Genomic DNA, 19,716 nt, shown 5'->3' on the forward strand with positions numbered 1-19,716 from the left:
AATCTCTTCTTCCCCGCCTAGAGCCAACCTACTACCTCTTCCCATACACATCCATAGCACTTGGCACACGCCCTTGTACCTTAAATTAGATTTAATCTGAGCCTGTCTTCCATTCTCCACCCACCCACACCCTGCTGCGAGCACCTCGAGGAAAGTGCCTGAGGGCTGTTCATCCTTGCCCTCACAACTCTCCTTCCATCCTCTTTGGGGCCTGGCCGGCCAGCATTTAATCTGAGTTTGTTGAAGAGAACAGAAACAGGATGCGCAAATGTCCCAAATCCAGAAGCGGACATCCTGTAAACGCCCTTGAACGCACTCTCTAAGGGGCAGCTCCCTTGGCTGTCAATGTCCCCAGACAGACGCTACTCCATCTCGGGCAAACTCTACCAGGCGCCCACAGAAGGCGGGGAGGCGGGCACCCCCATCCCGGCGGAGCAGGCTAGGGCATCACATGCTTCTCCAATCACATGATCCCTGGAAACAGGGAGTGACGAGAGAGAAACGAAGGGAGGGAGGACAGCGAATTGAGTAGGAAAGAAGCACCGCCTTCCAGCCTAGCCCCGCCTCTAAGCAGGCGCGTAGCCAATGGTAGCGCGACACCCCGGGCCGGCTGGCCAATGGCAACTGAGGTGGGAGGGCCATTGCGCTGCGAGGCCCAAGTCCGTGAGCTCCCGGGCTCCTGCTATCCAGGGAGCGCCGACCCTGACGCAGGTAGGGCGGGCGGCGGCGCCCACCTCTCGCTTGCTCCTTCCCAGGGGCCCGCCCAGGGAGACATGGAAGCTTAAGGTTCCTCCGGAGTTTCAGCCAGGAGATAAGGGAAGAGTCGCTTAGAGAGTTTGGGGGATTTGCGATGCACTGGAGGGAGTTTTATGGGGGGTGGTAGTAAGCAGTAATTGCAGTGACCCCCACTAGAAGGGAGCTCTCTCCCCTCCAGCATCCCCGGAAGCTGCAGCCGCTTCCTCAAAGCAGGGACCACTCCATTCTTGAGCCGGTTCCTCCCCCGTGGGCAGGTGCTGGTGGTGGTGGGTAGTCCCCGCGGCAGCTGGGAGCGAGAGAGACGCCCACCCCTGGTCCCGGAGCTCAGAGGGCTGGGAGTGGGACTTGAGACCCTGGCCTCCTCAAAGGTAGCAGGGGCTTGGGAGTGGTGACTGAACCCCTGGGTTGTGTCTGGCTCTCCCTTACTTCCTCTCGTGGGGGGTGGGACAAGCTGACTTCCGCCTCTCCCTGCCACTTTTCCCTGCTCACTCGCAGTTGGGTTGGCTCACTTTTTGGGAATCTCTCTCCTCCTGGCAATCGGAGTTGGGGGGTGCCACCTAGTGGAAGATGACGGAGGTGGGGGCTTGAAGAGGCTCCTGTCGTCGCTCTCTACTGGGGCAAGGTGGGGTGGGGGTGAGAGAGGCCTCCACTCAGAACCCTGTTGAGAGGAATTAGGCCTCTCCTCCTCCATCCCTGGTCCTGTGTGTGCATGTGCGGGCATGCGTATTCAGTAGATGCATACACTATACTCCCTAACCTCAGGATACCCAGGAAGGAAAATATACATACATAAATCACTAGGGTGCCGAATAGTCCGAGGTCTGTGCAGACACGCATCGCTTCTTGCCTAAGCCAGGGCAGTGAGACAGCCTGTGGAGGGTCGAGGTTGGACTCCCAAGAAGTGGGTGGGCCGGCTGTGTATGCCTTGCCTGTGAGCTGTGGGCATAGAGGAGAGGGTGAATGGGGCTGTGGCCCAGGACTGTTCTTCTTCATCCTTACCTGGCCGCGAGATGGCTTCCTGGTGATGGTCTTTGAGCTGGGGAGGGGACCCTGAGGAAAGCCAGGCGAGGGAGAGGGGATGTGAGGGCCTGGGCCAGTGCGATTCCCTGCCACACACTGTGTGCTGTGTCCACACACAGACTCGGTGGGGAACTGAGGCCCGGAGATAGGGAGCAACTTTTGAGGCGCTCTCGGTCAGTGGTGGCAATTCTAGGACGAGGACCCAAGTGCAGTATCCAGGCAGCCCCTGCACTCCCCATGTCTGTCCTGCCTGGTCCACCTGCCCAGGAAATGCCTCTGTCACCTTCCTCTGCTTGGACCCCAGGCCTCTTCCCTCCTGGGGTTTGGGGTCCATTCCCGGGCACTGTCCATCATGCCACTTGTGAGGTGAACCCAGGTCCAATATGCTCTGGAGCCATCAAAGCTTGTCATCTCCATGACTTGATATGTGACATGAGCATGTTACTTAACATCTCTGAGCCTCAGTTTCCTCCTTTGAAAAGTAAAGGTAATAATTACTACTTTGGATGGTTGTTGCAAAGAATAAAGAAAATAGAGTGTTGTAACTGGCTCCCAAGGGGTTCAATAAACATATTTGGTTTTGCCCCTCTAGGCAGCGTGACATCCCCTGGACCTGCCCTATTCAACCAGCAGGGTGGTGGCACTTGGGGCAAGAGTTGTAGGAAGTGAGAGGCTGCTCCCCCCCCCCGGAGAGACTGAGGCTCGGTTCCTTCTGACTGGGATCTGCAGTCAGGTGGGCACATGTGGTCTGTCTCTACCTGTGGCTGAGTTTCGGCTCCAGGGTAGGGGGAGACGCAGGGGTAAGAGGGTGGTATCTTTGGGGAGTCTGAAAGGGCCTGGTGGTGTTGGGGGTCCTTAGAACACAGGTGTCTCAAAGGCTGACCCAGCCTCTGTGTCCCCTTCCCTGGGTGGGGAGGGGACAGTCAGTGGGTGGGCTGTGGCTGGCCTCTGGGGAAGGCAGCTGAGACTCCACTGGCCACTGCACTTCCCTTTTCACAACTTTCTCAACCCTATGGTTTCCCATGTCATCATGTGACCTCCCCTCCCCCGCCAGCAGGCCTTAGCAGGGTGCAGGTGTGAGCACAGTATTGATTGAGGAGGCATCTGAAGGGGCTGGCTGCGGAAGTGGAATCCTGGCTTTTCTTCCGGGGTGGGGGACTCCCTCCTTGCACCCTAGCCCTGTCCTCCTATGGCTACTGATGCCTTCCCCACCCCCCACAGGTGGCCCACATCCCCACAGATCAGACCCACAAAACTCATAAATCTTCCTATCACGTGCCCACATCTCTACACACTCACCCACAGAGACTCAGGTGTTAAGCCACATGGTGGGGACAGAGATTCACACGTGTACTCGTCAGCATTCATGCTCATGGGTGTACCTGCGCTGGTGCACGTGTGACACACACACAGGACATATGTAGGAAGCTGAGTCTCAGGCCCCACACTTTCTTGCTGCCTGGACAAGGAGTTGCTGGGGAGGCTCAAGTAGCCCTGGGCCTGGGGCTGGGGAGTGACTGGCCCCAGAGTCAAGGGTGGCATGGGCTTAAGCTGGTTTCCAAAGGCCTCTTGTTACTTTGCAGGCAGACCATGTGGACGCTGGTGAGCTGGGTGGCCTTAGTGGCAGGGCTGGTGGCTGGAACACAGTGCCCAGATGGTCAGCTCTGCCCTGTGGCCTGCTGCCTGGACCCAGGAGGAGCCAGCTACAGCTGTTGCAATCCTGTTCTGGTGAGTGCCCTTCAGCCCACGCCAGAGCTTGTATCATGGGATTTCCCAAAGGGGCATCTTGGATTGGCCAGAGGAGGGGGACAGGCTTGGGTCCTTCAGTTTATCCTCTCCTCTCACTTCCCAGGACAAATGGCCCACAGCACTGAGCAGGCGCCTGGGCAGACCCTGCCGGATAGATGCCCATTGCTCTCCTGGCTACTCCTGCCTCCTCACCATCTTGGGGACCTCCAGCTGCTGCCCGTTCCCAGAGGTGAGGGTGCCATTAGCTCAGTGGAGGGGCCCAGATTTGCATTTACACTTTTCCTGTGCTATCCTACTGCCAAGTAAAAGGGCCTAGCTGATGCAGGCATCTTTGTGTCCCACAGGCCATGTCATGTGGGGATGGCCGCCACTGCTGCCCACGCGGCTTCCACTGCAGTGCTGACGGGCGGTCCTGCTTCCGAAGATCAGGTGCGGCAGGGGTGGAGGTGCAGGGCAGGCAGACAGGCAGCATGTAGAGCCTGGAGCACCCAGGAGCCCAGCCAGCTGGGTGACCCTGATTCCTGGCCTCATGTCCTCATTCATGTGGCATCTCTACTAAGCTGCCCTTGCTCTGGACAGAGGGGCAGCACTGGGGCCAGGAGCGGGCAGGAGAGAATGTGAGACTCCAAGCCTGGGGCCAGGCATTGCGGGGGTGGGGAAAGGCCAAGCTGCCCGGCTAGTTCAATGCCACCCCAGTCAATGGATGCCCCTGCCCTGTGCTGTATTGCTGAGGCAAGGACTGGCTGGTGGGGAGAGTGGGTTAGGAGTGCCTGGGAGAACACTGAGCCCTGGAGCCAGCCCCCCAATCACCCTGTAGCTGGGCCTGCAGGCCCTGGTGCCAGCAGCTCCTTGAGTGATGAGGAAGAATGACCTTCACTGAATGGGTTGGCAGAATCTTGGGTCATCCTGTCCACAGATACCAACTCCTTGGGTGCCGTCCAGTGCCCCGGTAGCCAGTTCGAATGCCCCAACTCCTCCACGTGCTGCACTATGCTTGATGGCTCCTGGGGATGCTGTCCCATGCCCCAGGTACAGGTGTGGGAAGATAGGGGGAGGGGAGAGGGCAGTGGGGGCAGAGACCGAGTCAGGACCATCTCTCATCAGGCTTCTTGCTGCGAAGACAAGGTGCATTGCTGCCCGCATGGCACCTCCTGTGACCTGGCTCATGCCCGCTGCCTCACGGCCACGGGCACCCATCCCCTGGCAAAGAAGATCCCAGCACAAAGGACTAATAGGGCAGGTGAGGAGGTGGGAGAGCATCAGGTTGGGGGTTAAGAGTGAGTGGGGGCCTCTTCTGGTTCATAGCTGGGGAGAAGTCCCGTGTCCCCCACCCCGGCTGCCCCTTATACCTCTCTCCCCTTCCAGTGGTCATGTGCCCTGACGCACGGTCCCGGTGCCCTGATGGTTCTACCTGCTGCGAGCTGCCCGGTGGGAATTATGGCTGCTGCCCAATGCCCAATGTGAGTGAGGGGCTGTAGCCAGTTGGGCTGTGTGCCCACAGCCACCTGGCCTGGATACCTACCTTGCAGGGACTCCGGGGGTGGGGCTGTCTGACTAGTTGTTGGAAGTGCCTGGCTGCTCAGGACTCATGCCACCCCCTAGTGGGGGACTGGGGCAGTACCAGCTGTCAGCCTGGCTGCTCCCTGAGCTCCACTGAGACTGGAAGTCATAAAGACCCACCCCCGCCCCCACCCAGGCCATCTGCTGCTCCGACCACCTGCACTGCTGCCCCCAGGACACTGTGTGTGACCTAATTCAGAATAAGTGCCTCTCCAGGGAGAACGCTACGGACCTCCTCACCAAGCTGCCGGCACACACAGGTACCAGAGGCAGGCCACAGACCCCATTCCACCTGCACCGTGAGGAGGAGCTCTCCACCAGGCTGTTCTGGGAACAGACGGGGGTGAGGGACTGGCCACATGGAGAGTCCAGGCAGCTACAGCCCCCTTTCCTCCACACTGGGCCTAGCCTTAGGATCACTGCCTGGGGTTGGCCTAAGCAGTGCCTTCCATCCTCAACATGTGGTTCTAGCTGTGGAGCTGGCAAAAGGTGGGCACCCCGGAGGGTCCCCAGTGCCACTGCTGACCTGTCCTCCCTGCCTCCTTCACAGTGCGGGAGGTGAAGTGTGACATGGAGGTGAGCTGCCCAGATGGTTACACCTGCTGCCGCCTACAATCGGGGGCCTGGGGCTGCTGCCCTTTTGCCCAGGTACCCAGGAATGGTGGGTCAGCTGGGCTGAAGAGAGGGTGGCAGCCAACTGGGCCCCTGTGCCCACTGTCCCCTCTCTATCTACCCTAGGCTGTGTGCTGTGAGGACCACATACACTGCTGCCCAGCCGGGTTTAGGTGTGACACAGAGAAGGGTACCTGTGAACAGGGGGCCCGCCAGGTGCCCTGGATGGAGCAGGCCCCAACCCACCTCAGCTTGCTGGACCCCCAAGCCATGGAGACTGATGTCCCTTGTGATAATGTCACCAGCTGTCCTTCCTTCTATACCTGCTGTCGACTCACGTCTGGGGAGTGGGGCTGCTGTCCTGTCCCAGAGGTGCATGGGTAGTAGAATAGCATTGGGGGGCAGTGTCTTTGCCTGGGCAGGTGACCAGACTCCTGTTACCTTGCTCTTCTGGTCTCTGCCTAGCCTACGGGTAGCACACCAGCTCTGTCAGATTCATCCCCCGCTGGAGGAGCTGTGAGCAGGAGAGGTGGGCTGCGGTGGGGGACAGCAGGGCGGGTAGGGGCTCAGTGCTCCATCCCACATAGCAGCGTCCTAGAGCATCCTTTTCTGCCACCCCCAAAGGCTGTCTGCTGCTCGGACCACCAGCACTGCTGCCCCCAGGGCTACACATGTGTGGCTGGGGGCCAGTGTCAGAGGGGGAACAAGATGGTGACCGGACTGGAGAAGATGCCTGCCCGCCGAGCTTCCCTGTCCCACCCCAGAGACACGGGCTGTGACCAGTTCACCGGCTGTCCGGTGGGGCAGACCTGCTGCCCAAGCCTGAGTGGGCGCTGGGCCTGCTGCCAGTTGCCCCATGTGAGTGCCCCTGGATAGGGGAGCTGAGTCCCTGGGGGGAGAGGAAGACGAGAGTATAATGCTGCTCTATCCCCCCCAGGCCGTGTGCTGTGAGGACCGCCAGCACTGCTGCCCAGCTGGGTACACCTGCAACGTGAAGGCCCGGTCCTGTGAGAAGGAGGTGGACTCTGCCCACCCGGCCGCCCGCCTGCCCCTTGGCCCTCACATGGGTGTAGGGAACGTGAAATGTGGGGAGGCGCACTTCTGCCATGATAACCAGACCTGCTGCCGAGCTAGTCGAGGGGGCTGGGCCTGCTGTCCCTATCGCCAGGTCAGTGCCACCCCCCACCCTGGGGCTGGGTATGGGCATGGGCCAGGTCCTGCTCTGTCGAACTCTCACACTTCTCTCTGACCATCCAGGGCATATGTTGTGCAGATCACCGTCACTGCTGTCCTCCTGGCTTCCGCTGTGCGGCCAAGGGCACCAAGTGTTTGCGCAGGGCAACCCTGCGCTGGGACACTCCTCTGAGGGACCCAGCCCCGAGACAGCTACTGTGAGGAGAGACTGAGGACTGAAGATACTGCAGCCCTCGGGACCCTGCTCAGAGGGTGCCCACTGCTCAGGCCTCCCCAGCACCCCTCTCCCACCAAATTCTCCCAGACTCCTCCATTCTGAGTCCCATCTTCACTGTGGGAGGTGGGGCCTCAGTCTAAGGCCTTCCCTATCAGAAGGGGGGCTGTGGCGAAAGCCACATTACAAGCTGCCATACCCTCCCCCAGTTTCTGTGGACCCTGTGGCCAGGTGCTCTTCCCTATCCACAGGGGTGTGTGTGTGTGTGTGTGTGTATGTGCTACAATAAAGTTTGTACACTTTCTTAACAGTGTCTAATTTGGCCACCCTCCCCGCCCTCCCCAGGGGACCTCGGAGCAAGGGCCCCCATCCAGTGCCCACACTCCCCCTACCCCATAGAAAGACACGCACGGAGCTAATCTCACCAGTTTTATATCTGCTGTTGCCCACAGAGATCCCATCACATTGTCCGCTAGTCCCCAGAGCCACCCCAGCCACCAGCCCTGTGACATCGTAGCCCGGAGGTGGGCTAGTCAGCAAGCAGCACCCGCTCCCCTCCCAGGGGTCCACAGAGAATGCCCCCTCCCTTCCCAACCCTCACACTAGCAGCTGAGGCCCGATCACCCCTCCTGCGTTCCCACAATAGACCTTTCTATGTACAGCCACGTGTATACAGGCACTGCATCTCCCGCCCCCCCCCACCCCCCACCCCCCCCCCCCCGCCCAGTCCTCCTCCCCAGCTCCTCCCAACGGGTCTGGCCCCCTCCCATCTCCCTCTTGGAGGTAGACATGGGGTCCCTCCCACGACATTACCAAGCACATACCCCTGGACAGCTCCGCAGGCCCCCGGGCACCTTTCCACGCCTGGCGGGGGTTAAGAGCGGGCACCCCCGCAGCTCCCCGGGGCGCGCACCCTGGGGGCGGGCCAGGGCGGAAGCCGGCCTGGAGGCCGCGCCAGGCGGGGCGGGGGCACTACTTGACGTTGAACACCATAAGCGGCCGCTCCTCCCGCCGCTGCCACGGGCTCTTCTTGTCGCCTGCCTCGTCGCCCACCTCCGCCCCTAGCTCGTCCTCCGGGCTGGTGAGCGAGTCGCGCCGCAATTCGCTGGCGCTGCTGCGGGAACTGTCCCCGCGGCTGCGGCCCCGGCCCCGGGGCACCGTGGCCGCCCGGCCCTCGGGCGCCGCCACTTCGTCCAGCAGCGGTGTCAGCGAGTTGTCCTCGGGGGAGCAGAGGCCCGTGCGGCTCTCGCTGCTGCTCGGCTCCGTGTCCTCGCTGAGCGCCAGGCGCGGGGGCGCGGGCGGGGGGGGCGGCGGCGGGCCGGCGGGCGGGGCGCGCTCCCGCTCCTCGCGCAGGGGCCGCCGGCGCGCGGGCCGCGCCTCGTGCACGTCGACGCCCGAGTCCAGGCTGGCGTCGGTGCTGCGGCCGCCGCCCCCCGCCTGCAGGTCGATGTAGGAGTGGCGCACCTGCGAGTTGGAGCGCCCGTCGAGGGACACGAACCAGGCGCGCGGGTGAGGCTTCACGCCCAGTTCGAGCAGCTTCTTCTCGGTGAGCGCCTGCAGCTCCCCGTTGAGCTGCGCCATGGTGGACTCGTTGAACAGCACCGGAATGGTGACTGAGCCGCTGACCGGCGCCGAGCGCCCGCCTCCCCAGCCCTCGCCGCCGCCACCCCCGCTGCCCTCGCCTCCCGCGCCCGAGTGGCCCGGCATCAGCGGGCGCTGGGGGTCGGGCTGGGGAAAAGGGCGCGCCGGGCCGGGAGCCGTGCCCTCGGGCGGGGCAGGCTCGTCGCCCGTCCCCGCGGCGCCCGCCTCGCCTCCGAGGCGCACGTAGTGCGCGGGGATCACCAGGGTGGGCATGACGTTGCGATAGACACTGTCCTTGAGGTGGTCGATGGAGCCGCAGAAGATGAGCTGCCCGGCCTGGCTAAGTGACGGCGGCCGCGCCAGCTGGTCCACCGACTGCGACAGCAGGAAGTCGGGGGTCTTGCTCTCGGCCGCCCCCTTGTGGCCCAGGTAGTGCTCGAAGGGCGGCGGCGGGGAGGGCGGCTCATGCAGGAAGGCCGCGGCCCCCGAGGGCCCCCGCCGGTACTCCTCGAGGCCTGGCTCCAGCCCCCCGGGACCCTCGACGGAGCGGGCGCCCTTGAGCCCGGCGCCCTCGCCCCCGCGGGCACCCGCGGGCTCGGCGGCCGGACGGCTGCCAGAGCGTGGCTTGGCGCGGAAGAAGTCGTCCCGGGAGGCGGCCAAGTCCCGGGAGCTGGAAAAGGCCGAGTGGAGGGGGCCTGGAGGCGGAGCCTCGGGGTCCCCCGATGGGGCAGGCTCCAGGGGCCCCCCACAGATGAGGTGGAGCTGGGACATCGAAGTGGCCTGGTCTCGTTTGTTACCATCAGAGGGCCCGGAGAGCTGTAGCTTGCGGTGCTGTTGCCTCGGCTTCAGGCAGCGCCTCCTGGAGAGGAGGGAGTAGACGGGACTGTTAGGAGAGGGTGGGGGCCAGAGCAGCTCCCTAAACCCTGCACTTGCAAGATGAGGGATGGATATAGGTGGAGGAGCCAGGACAGTGCCTGGGACTTAGGAGAGATGTTGGGGAGCCCAGATGGGTCCTGGGAGAGGTTTGTGGAAAGAACTTGCATGTCTGTGGAAGGTCCAGCCAGCAGCTGTGCCCATTTGGGTCCCCCTCGGGGTAAACTGCACTCCTTCGCATGAAGAAGGTGCAGTGAGAAGCTGGGAGGAGCACCTAAGCCAACTAGGGACTTGTCTGGCCCGAGGTCCCCTGGAAGTGAGAGCTGGGCTGGTAGGAACAGCTGCCGACTGTCTCTGGAGGGGCCTGGCCTGCAGGTCTTGCCTCCTCTCCCCCCACCGTCTTTAGCCACCGGTCTTTCAGGTCTTTGCATGTGCACCTGCAGTGCTTTCCAGTCAGTGTCTTGAGGATTGGAACTGTGTTTTATGCATCTTTGGGGCCCAAGCGCCCAGCACAAGACCAGGCGTAGAGCAGGCCTCAGTCTGCATGGGCTGAGAGGAGATTGGGGGCGGAAGGTGGGCTTCAGGAAGGCTGGGGGACTGGAAGCCACTCACCGGCAGTAGTAGATGAGCAGACACAGCAGAATGAGCACCAGCAGGGCCAGGGCTGCCAGGATGGTGAGCAGGAAGATGGTATGGTAGGTGCCAATGTCCTGGATGCCCGATGTGATGGTGACCAGCCCTGTGCCAGGCAAGGGCTTAGCGTCCAGGTGTGGATGCCCTTCCTGACTTTCAGAAGGAGTCCACTCTCCCAGCCTCCCCTTCCATCACTGCCCCCGTCCCCGCTGTCCCCCCACTCTCACCAGCCGTGGGGGAGGCCATTGCAGCCGCCCAATACCCCAGCTGGGGGGAGACGAAGGTCCAATAGAGCTGCCGGCCTTCCTTCCGGATCACACCAGTGCCATTGCGTACCCACAGCCCTGGGAGAGGCAGGGGTTTCATCAAACTCAGCGTCCCCCATCTAAGTCCCACTTTTTCCCCGAGCTCCAGCACCTGCAACCCCTTGAGGCACTCACCACTCTTGGAGTCGAACCTCCAGGCTGGAATGCTGGTGCCCACGGCAAGGGCACGAGGCTCTGAGGGCACAGGCAGGGACAGGTGAATGGGGCCCGAGAGTGGGACCTCTGTCCCATTGCCTGTCAGCAGGTGCACGCTCACAGCAGCCAGGGGCATCAGCTCCAGCCAGGAGCCATTGCCTGGAGGAAGGGGACACAAGGGCTGAGGGCTAAATCCTGAGCAAGGGGGGACATCCCTTCCATGCCTGGCACCCAGCATACCTGAGCCGGAGGCTTCGGTGCCCAGGAAGGCCGGGAAAGCCCGCATTTCCTGCTGGGTGCTGGCAGGTGTGAGGGATGCCCAGAGCTGGCTGTAGGTGGAGCTGACAGGCAGGCGGGCAGCCCGGCGCTGGAACTGCACCCAGGGCTGGGAGCGGGCACCTGGATGGAGAGAGGGGCTGCAGTGGCCTGGCCAGGGACAAGGTTGCCCAGGGACCAGAGCAGAAAGCAAGTATCTAAGGAGAAGGGGAGCCATTGGGTCAGGCCCCCTGGGAAGGCCAGGGAGGGTGGTGACTTGGGGAGAGAACTGGGCAGTCATAGAATGTTAACTTGCAAGGGACACGGACCAGAAATCTCCTACTTGTGGCTGTGTGAACTTGAGCAAGTTACTTACTCTCTCTGAAACAGTTTCCTTATTCACCTATAAAAAGATGAGCTTCAGGTCCTCAACCAATTATTATTGTCTACTGTGTGGCAGGCACTGTGTTAGGTGCTGGGGATACAAAGATGGATAAGACATAATTCACAATTCCCTGCCTTCAAGTTAGTCTAGTGCGGTGCTGTCCATTACAGTACCCTTTAGAACTTTCTGATGTGGGGGATGTCTGTGCTGCCCATTATAGTACCTACCAGACACACATGGTTATGAAGCACTTGAAATGTGGCTAGTGTGACTGAGGAACTGGATTTATTTTTAATTTTAAAAAATTTAATGAATTTTAAATTTATTTAAATAGCCACACGTGGCTAGTAGCTACTGCATTAGATAGCTTAACTTGTGTGCATGCACGCACGTGTGTGTTTGTCTTGGGGTGGAGGGGATGTGAAACAGAATTCCAATACACTATAGTAATAGCTAACATTTATTAAGCTGTAAGATATGCTGGGCACTGTTATAAGCAGGTTACCTGTATTAACCCGTGTCATTAGCACAACAGCCCCTGGGGTAGTGCTTTTATTATTAAGCCCATATTATAGATGGAGAAATGGAGGCGGGAGAAGTTCACTAACTTGCCCAAGGTCTCAATCCTGGGGCCCGACTGAAGCCCAGGCAGTCTAGTGCCAGGACACATGCTCTCACCCACCAGTCCATCTTGCCTCACTGTTAAAATGGATGCAGGGTGCAAGGGGAGCGTGGCCCTCCCAGCTCGGGGAGGCCCTGTGGAGCTTTGCAGGATGGGGAAGACTCAGCCAGGAGAGAAAGTGGAAAGGCCCAGAGGCCTGTGAGGCAGCGGCAGGCCAGGTCCTGGAGGGCGCTGTTCACTTTGTAAAGGAATCTAGGCTTTGTACTGAAGCAGTGGAGCCACAGGAGGGCTTTAAGCTGGGAGGCAACAAAGGGTTCATTTGGCATTTTAGAAACCTCCAAAGACATTTGGAAGCCTCTGGGTCAGGATCAGAGAGATGAAGAGGAGCAAATGAGTAATTTGGGGACAGGGGCTCAAGCTGAGAATATAAACTGGGGAGGGTGTTCTCCCACTCCAAAACCCACTGTGGCTCCCTAGTACCAGCCAGATGGAGTCTCCCCTCTGCCTGGCTTCATCAAGCAGTCTGCACCAGGTGCTCCTGCTGCATAGCCAGACCAGAGCATTCCCTGCACCCTCACTGTCCCTATCTGTCCCTGCATCTCGGTGACTCCCTCAGGTCTTCCTCTCCAGTGAAGGTGCCTTTGCTCCCCCTTCAATTTTAAGCCCACGCAGTCCCACAGCCCCTTCACCAGATTCTCTTGCCCTGCTACACTCACAGGTTAGGGTTTTCTCAATATTGAATGCAGCCCTCTACTGCACTGCCCGGCTGCTTTGTCATTATTCCAGGGTTTGCAATGATCTGTTTGTGTGTCTTCCTACCTGTCTGAGCCCCACAGGGCAGGGAGCGGGTCTGTTCTTCCTTACCATTGTTCCCCAGCACGAGACACCATGCCTGGCACAGCACAGGTGCTGCAGTATTAGCTGAATGAGACTGAAAGCCCGTGGGCAGACAAGGGCCACTGCAGATTGCTCCAGGCCTTGCTCTCGATAGGTTCAGTACCTGTGAGGTCACCCTCTCATGGCTTCCTAACTCAGCCAGGCACCCAGCAAGTGCACAACAAATGGAGAGCCACTGAAGATAAAGGGGGCAGGGAGAGGGAATTCTAATGGTAGGAGTCGAGGGAGAATAGAAACCACGAGAAGCCCCAATAACAATAAACATTTATTGACCAGGTTCTGTGCTGTTTTTTGCATGCTTGATGATATTTAATTCTTACCTCAATTTGATGATGTAGGTACTATCAATAGCCACATCTCACAGACGAATAAACTAAGGCTCAGAGGTTAAGTGACTTGCCAAGGGCATACAGCTAATATGTGCAAGAGCAAAACTCTCTATGCCCAGGTCAGGGGGAATGAAGAGGAGCTGGCGTGGCGGGGGAAGTGGGGGAGAGCCTTACCAGGAGAGCCCAGGAGGATGTGCACCAGGTCCTCATAGAGGATGAGGGTGGCCGGCCGCTCTGGGAGCAGGTAGAGGCTGACTGACGCGTACACTGTGGGAGGGGTGGCCTGTCAGCTCCAGAGAAAGCCCCTCCCCCCAACCCCCGCTGGGCACTCCCTCCATCTGAATCCCAGTGACTTCATTCTCCCTCAGCCCCCTCTGTGTACCCCAGCCCAGGCAGCAGCTGCTGGAAAGCCTGCCCCCTCCGCCCCCAAGGACTATTTTGGGAAGGGGCTGATGGGGTCAGCTGCTGCCCCCCTCCCCCCCCCACCTGCCCCTGCACTCACAGGGCAGCTTGTCAACACGCCAGGGCACGGAGTTGGTGAGGAAGCCAGGGCGGGCAGCAGTGACCAGCACCCAGGTGCCCAAGCGGTAACTGAGGGGCAGTGTGGCCACGCCCTCTGAGTCCGTGGTGCCAGCAGCCAGCAGCATCCGGTTCCCAAACACATCCACTGAGGCCCGGGCTAAGGGCACCAGCTCCCCGCTCACATACACCTGCACCTTGATCAGGATCTCTGTGGGCAAGACGGGGTGAGGAGAGTGAGGAGGAGAAAGGAGAGAACTGGGGGAGCCCTGAGATCAGAGGAGGGGGCTGTGGGTTGGGAGCAGCTTTGGGGCCAAGGCTAGGTGAGGTATTTTAAGAGCCAGCATTTATAGAGCCCTCATTTAAACCTCACATCAGCCTATGAGGTGGAGGGTACTATTACCATATTTCATCAAGTCTAACACATGCACTTTTCCACGTTTTAACATTTCTGAACTCAGGCTATGCCTATGATTGATGATGTCATAATTTTAATCGGCAGCATTTTTTTCCTTTCTTACTGGTACATGAAATGATGATGCATCTTATAGTCAATGATGTATTAGATTCGATAAAATATGCTCTTAGCCCCTTTTACAGATAAAGAAACTGAGACTCAGAGTTTAGATACTTGCACTAGAGTTAAGTGGGGGATGTGGGATCCAAACCTGGAAGTCTGCCTCTATACCCAAATTCTTTTTTTTTTTTTTGTGAGGAAGATTAGCCCTAAGCTAACATCCATGCCAATCCTCCTTGTTTTGCTGAGGAAGACCGGCTCTGAGCTAACATCTATTGCCAATCCTCCTCCTCTTTTTCCCTTTTTCTCCCCCAAGCCCCAGTAGATAGTTTTATGTCAGTTGCACATCCTTCTAGTTGCTGTGTGTGGGATGCCGCCTCAGCATGGCCAGACAAGCGGTGCGTTGGTGCGCGCCCGGGATCCGAACCCAGGCCGCCAGTAGCGGAGCGCGCCCGCTTAACTGCTAAGCCACGGGGCCAGCCCCATATACCCAAATTCTTAACCACTGGACCAGTGGGGCTGGTCTCAGGGAGAGGAGGGGAAAGGAGGGCTGAGAAAGGATGAATAAGTAGAGAACCAGGGGTCTGCAAGTGAAGAGGAGAGAGGTCAGGATTCAGCCATTTGGAAGGGAGGGTAGAGGACTGGGTCAGAGTTCGGTTTCTCAGGAAGAAACTGAGAAGGGGACACTAGGGAACTGGTCTTTCCCATCATCCATCCTTTTCCCAGAATCCTTTGTACAAGCCTGTTTCCCTTAAGATTTAGGGACTCACCCCAACCCCTAAGCCCAGAGAAGTGCCTCCTGACCCCTCCCCCTCACATGTACTGCCTGTCCCTTCTCAGCTGGTCAGCTATAGTCAGTCACCATGGCAACGCCCTCATTCCTCCCAAGAGATGGGCAGGGAGCTGGGGCCCTGGCAAGGGGAAGGAGATCTGGGGGGCGGGGGGCCAACCCAGGCCCAAGGGAAACTGGTGTGGAGGGGGCTGGGAAGGGAAGTCCAAGTCTTTTGCTTTCCAGCTGCCTCTGCCCCTAGCCCATGGATGAGCCAGCCAGGATGAGCCTGCAGGTGTCCTTAGCTCAGATGGGGTGACGGGGGAGGGACTGAGCCTTGAGTTGTTCTCATGGATTCCCTGGGCAGCCTCTCTGATCCAGAATACCCTCTACCCCTTCCCACTCAGCACAGCCCCTCTTCAAGAACATGCCTCACCCCTACCTTGCTGCTAATAATGGGAGTAGGTGTCATGCCTGGAAAGGTACAGAGGCCTCAGTGTGGGGCCCAGGAGGCAGGTGGGGAGTGGGCTTGGTGCTGGACACAAACCCAGGAGAGTCCAGGGACAGAAGAAAGAGCCTGGAGCTAAGGGCAGCAGGGCATGGGGAGGTCAGGGGGCCTCACGGGTGGAGCCTGACACTCAACAGTGACAGGTGTTTTATCTCAGGCTTCTAAACCCAGGGCCATTGCCACGCCTGTCCCTGGCATCCCATCCAGCTGTTCGCTTGAGTCCACCTCCCTCTCCCCTCCCAGGCCAGAGCCCAACTCTGCAGGGTGGGTGCACACACTCCACCCTTTCCTGCTTTCTGGTTCTCCCAGGAACTGGCAGCCTCCCCTCTCCCCCCTCCTCCTAGTAGGAATTGTGAGTAGCTAGAGGGGCCTGGCTACTCCCCACCCCTACTCCAGGCTAGGAGCAGCTGGGTGGAGCAGCTGGGAAGAGGGGACCCAGGAGTATGGAATATGGTCATTTGAGGGAATGCTTTGGGTTCAAGGTCCAGAGCCTCAGAAAAGGGGAAGGGGCCCAGAGAACAAAACAGGGGTGGGCAGGTAAGGCAAAGGAGGCATCAGTGCCAAGCTGGGGGGTGGGAGCAGATGCCTAATTCCCTTCCCCGTTCCCCTCAACCTGGGCTCCCAGCCAGAGGCCTGGGAGAGCCCCCTATCCTGGCTCTATTCCAGCTAATTCCCTGGGCCCCCTCCCCTGGGGTGCCGGACTTGAGGGAGAGGCTTCCTGAGAAACTAGGGCCCCTTCCTACCGATCAAAGCCTCCTCTCCTCCCCCAGAGAGCAGGGAAGACTGAGCCTAGGAGATCCTTCTCCGTTCCCCAAAGCCTGACATTCCACACAGTACCTGCCTCTCCTGGCTTCAGCCCTGCCTCATTCCAGGAGGAAATCCGACCCCCTCCCTTCATCCGGACCCCACTTCCCTCATCCAGACCCCCCCACCTTGCTTTTCCTGCCAGCTCCTTGGTGGGGAGGTGAGGAGTGGAGAGCGCCGTTTCAGGCAGGGATGGGGCCCAGAAGCAGGAGAGGGGAGAGCAGTAGCTGGGTGGTGGGGCAGGAGGCTGGAAGGTGGGTACAGGGCTGGAGTGGGTGGAGGCTCCTGAGAGCCCAGGCGTCTGTAGGGAGTCATGGTCCAGCTCTCCCACCCTCTCCCGCTGCAGGAACCGACCCCAGCCCCACCTCACACACCCACCCGGGCCCGGTGAGGCGCTGGGAGGGTCTCCTCCACTGCGATGGAGAGGTGAGATGAGGAGGGGGTGACCTGGGAGTGGACCGGGGACAGGAGTGGCCAGAGACCTGGTGGACGGGGACCCAGGCACCTGCCCTCCCAGCCGGCACTTCCCACAGACCGCTAGCCAGCTCAGCATGGCTCCGCCACCACAGCCCTGCCATGCGCCTTGAGCTGGGAATCATAATGTACCCCTTTTCCCAGGTCCCCCCAACTGCAGCCCCTCCTTCGTCATGGGCTGAGCAGTGTTCTCTGGTGCACCACAAGTTCTGAACCTGGGGGGCCGGCTGGAGGCTGTCAGGCTCCAAGGCAAAGAACCCCATTCAAGCAGTCAATCCGCCCACTGCCTCACCCACTCCCCCTTCTCCCCTCCTCCCTTAAAACCCAGCTCCAAGCGCCCAGCACTCTTCCGGGCCCAGGGTGGCAGCCGACGCCTGCGCCCCCACCCAGCCCAGGTCGGCAGCGAGGAACCCGCAGGGGGTTGCGAAGCGGGCGCCCGCCCCAGCCCGCCCCTGGGCGGGTGTCTTCGGCAGACAATGGCTCAGGCAGCAGCGCCTCGCGGACCAGGAGGGAGAAAAACAAGGAGGGAGGGGGCGGCGGCGCGGAGCCTGGGGACCCCTGCCCTCTTCATTGTGTCTCCTCGAGACCCCCGCCCCAGCGGTTTCCCTCTCTCTGTCCGTCCTCTTCCCCCGTAAGCGCTGATCCCAGGCCGCCCAGCTCCCCCACCCACAAATCCAGGGAATAGAATACCCCCCAAATGCACGAGCGCCGCGAAGAGGGGGCTGGCGGGCGGGGACCCGATCGGTGGGAGGGCGCAGGCCCGCAATCGCTGCCCCTCCCGGCCGAGACTCACCCTGCGGGCTGGGGGGCTCCGGCGGCGACTTGCCGGGAGCCCGGGAGGCACCGCCGAGTAGCAGCCCCAGCAGCGGCAGGAGCCGCGCAAAGACGTTGGGGCCACTCGACGGCGGCATCGCGGGGCTCGGCCTGGCCCTAGCGGCCCATGGCTCGCGCCCGGCCCCGCTCGGCTGGCCCGGCTCAGCCCCAGCTCTGCGCCGCGCCGCGCCGCGCCGCTCGGGCTCCCGCTCTGGCTGCAGCGGCGGCTCAGCGCGATTGTCTCAGCCCGGAGCCGCCGCCAGCGCCCCCTGCAGGCGGCGCCCCACCCCGCGGGCCTCCGGGCACCGCCCCCTCGCCGCCCGCTCCGCCCGCCGCCCGCCAGCACTGCCAGCCCTCAGCCCACCCGGCAGCCCCCAACCTCGCGCTCCCAGACCCCCAGCTGCGAGGGGGTCAAACAGGGTCCAATCACCGGGCTTCTTGGAGTTCCAGAGCCCCTGACATTTGGTGCAAAATTCTGGGAGGGAAGATGGCTATTGCTTACAACATGCTCACAGAGGTACGTACGGTTGAGTGTCTCCAAAAAGTGTAAGAACTGCCAGGTTCTCTCTGCACGATGTCGGTGAGGCAGCGCGCAGCCCCCTTGGGAATCAGTCAGTCCCGGTTTCTGTCTAGCTTCTGCTCACAGCTTACTGAGCTGTGAGCAAGTTACTTAGCTTTCTGGTGCTCAGTCTTCTTTTAAAGTGAAAATTGTAATAATCTCTACCTCCGTGGGGTGGTTGTAACGATTAAATGAGATGACATAAAGGGTCTAGCACATGCCTGACAGGTGCTATTGTTGGCCCAGGTAATAAGATCCAGTGCTGGGCAGTCATAAGGCTTAGGAAGTTCTTCTAGAGGTGGAAGCAGCTATTTCTCACTGAGAATCACAGGTTGGTCCCACTGGTTCCGGTTCATGAATGACAAACTGAGTCTTTTCCTTCTTCCTCAGCCATTAAACCCCACATTTGAAGACAGCTATTGGCCTGCCCTTGCCTCAGCTAAACTCTCTTTCCTTCCAGTTTCTGGTTGTCATCATCACTCAGCTTCTGGGTGGCCAAATCCTCATGTAATCTGCTATTTCTCTCCTGGTTCTCTCTGGTTTGTGTCACCTTCTCCTTCTCACAATGTGGTGCCCCGGAGGAGACTGGATACCTAGGGCAAGGACCTCGGGACGCAGGCTTCTCTCCTGGTGCCTCTCTCCTGGTTGGGTCCCCTGGTTGGGTCTTCTGACCTAAGGGGACTTTGTTACAAGCTCGTAGACGAAATTATCAGATTCTTTTTCTTTCCTTCTCTCTTTCCTTCTTCCTTCCTTCCTTTCTTTTTCTCTCTCTTTTTCTTTCTTTCTTTCCTGCCTTCCTTTCTTCTTTCTTTTCCTTCCTCCCTCCTTCCCTTTCTCCCTTCTGTCCTTCCTTCCTTCCTTCCCTCCTTCTCTCTCTTCCCTTCTTTTTCAAAAATTTCCATCTAACCAGCTTTCCCAGTCCTATGCTTATGTAATCAATTTGGGGGAACCTCAGCACAGGATTTAGCACTCATCCCTGGTGACTTTCATCTTGTTGGTTTCAACCCAACTTTACAATCTGTCAAGGCTGCCTTGAATCTGCTTCAGTCACCCATTGTATTGGAGCTCCCTCTCAGCCAGCAGCCATCTGCAGAGTGAAGAGCATCTTCCTTGCCTCCATTTAAGAGACTCATGGCAGTACTAGGCAGCCCAGGGCCAGGATGGAGCTTTGGGACACCCCCATAGAGATCTCCTTAGCTTTATCAAAATTGTTCAGGTTTAAAGCTGAGTCTGTATCATCCAGCTCACATTTTTGTCATCTATAAGGACAAATGCCAAATGCTTTTCTGGATCAAGATAAATTGTCTGGGGCCACTCATTTGCAATGGCAGAGGGGAGAGGGAGTTTGGCTGGTGTTCAAGGATCACAGCTTAATCTTTTCCTAAACGTTCACAGTCACCTAACTAGAAACCTGTTCTAGAACTTGCCATGCGTAGATGTGAACTGTTCTGTGCTTTTCAGAATTTCCCTTTTTACTCCTTTGGGTAAAATCAAATACCAGCAGCTCTTGTGAGGTAAGTCTGTCCATCAGTGGCTTTCCCCAACACTTAGCAACAAGTCCAAAGTCCTACCCATGGCCACAAGGGGCTGCCTGCCTGCCCCCACCGCTGAC

At 59.5% G+C, this 19,716-nt stretch overlaps 2 protein-coding genes across 4 annotated transcripts; one reads left to right on the forward strand and one right to left on the reverse strand.

Moving 5' to 3' along the window:
- Window positions 1-640: 640 nt before the first annotated feature.
- GRN (granulin precursor) lies at window positions 641-7,409 on the forward strand. Of its 2 annotated transcripts, XM_058561171.1 has the most exons (14): window positions 641-711; window positions 2,369-2,509; window positions 3,360-3,504; window positions 3,629-3,754; window positions 3,870-3,954; window positions 4,442-4,554; window positions 4,630-4,765; window positions 4,891-4,985; window positions 5,222-5,345; window positions 5,636-5,733; window positions 5,824-6,069; window positions 6,322-6,555; window positions 6,635-6,865; window positions 6,955-7,409. In XM_058561171.1, the coding sequence occupies exons 3-14, from the start codon at window positions 3,367-3,369 to the stop codon at window positions 7,090-7,092; spliced, it is 1,764 nt and encodes a 587-aa protein (XP_058417154.1). In that variant the 5' UTR covers window positions 641-711; window positions 2,369-2,509; window positions 3,360-3,366; the 3' UTR covers window positions 7,093-7,409. The 2 variants fall into 2 exon arrangements, with proteins under 2 accessions (XP_058417154.1, XP_058417156.1); XM_058561173.1 differs by lacking the exon at window positions 2,369-2,509 and having other exon boundaries at window positions 653-711.
- Window positions 7,410-7,840: 431 nt separating this feature from the next.
- FAM171A2 (family with sequence similarity 171 member A2) lies at window positions 7,841-17,729 on the reverse strand. Of its 2 annotated transcripts, XM_058561174.1 has the most exons (9): window positions 17,526-17,729; window positions 16,637-16,705; window positions 13,644-13,871; window positions 13,316-13,408; window positions 10,894-11,052; window positions 10,633-10,812; window positions 10,420-10,536; window positions 10,172-10,298; window positions 7,841-9,545 (listed from the first exon to the last, which is right to left on the reverse strand). In XM_058561174.1, exons 1-9 carry the CDS (start codon window positions 17,641-17,643, stop codon window positions 8,078-8,080), a joined length of 2,559 nt encoding a protein of 852 aa, XP_058417157.1. In that variant the 5' UTR covers window positions 17,644-17,729; the 3' UTR covers window positions 7,841-8,077. The 2 variants fall into 2 exon arrangements, with proteins under 2 accessions (XP_058417157.1, XP_058417158.1); XM_058561175.1 differs by lacking the exon at window positions 16,637-16,705.
- Between the last annotated feature and the right edge of the window lie 1,987 nt (window positions 17,730-19,716).

Source organism: Diceros bicornis, chromosome 18 (genome assembly GCF_020826845.1).
Source record: "Diceros bicornis minor isolate mBicDic1 chromosome 18, mDicBic1.mat.cur, whole genome shotgun sequence".
In the NCBI taxonomy this organism is placed as follows: Eukaryota; Metazoa; Chordata; class Mammalia; order Perissodactyla; family Rhinocerotidae; genus Diceros; species Diceros bicornis.

What these genes read in the sequence shown, in the direction of transcription:
- FAM171A2 (XM_058561174.1), bottom strand. Translation starts at nt 17,643, where the DNA reads ATGCCGCCGTCGAGTGGCCCCAACGTCTTTGCGCGGCTCCTGCCGCTG. An exon ending in CAGCGCCTCACCGGGCCCGG is followed by an intron (nt 13,872 to 16,636) that starts GTGGGTGTGTGA and finishes TCTTGCCCACAG; the next exon opens with AGATCCTGATCAAGGTGCAG. An exon ending in GCGTGTTGACAAGCTGCCCT is followed by an intron (nt 13,409 to 13,643) that starts GTGAGTGCAGGG and finishes CCCCTCCCACAG; the next exon opens with TGTACGCGTCAGTCAGCCTC.
- GRN (XM_058561171.1), top strand. Translation starts at nt 3,367, where the DNA reads ATGTGGACGCTGGTGAGCTGGGTGGCCTTAGTGGCAGGGCTGGTGGCT. An exon ending in GCTGTTGCAATCCTGTTCTG is followed by an intron (nt 3,505 to 3,628) that starts GTGAGTGCCCTT and finishes CTCACTTCCCAG; the next exon opens with GACAAATGGCCCACAGCACT. An exon ending in GCTGCTGCCCTTTTGCCCAG is followed by an intron (nt 5,734 to 5,823) that starts GTACCCAGGAAT and finishes TATCTACCCTAG; the next exon opens with GCTGTGTGCTGTGAGGACCA.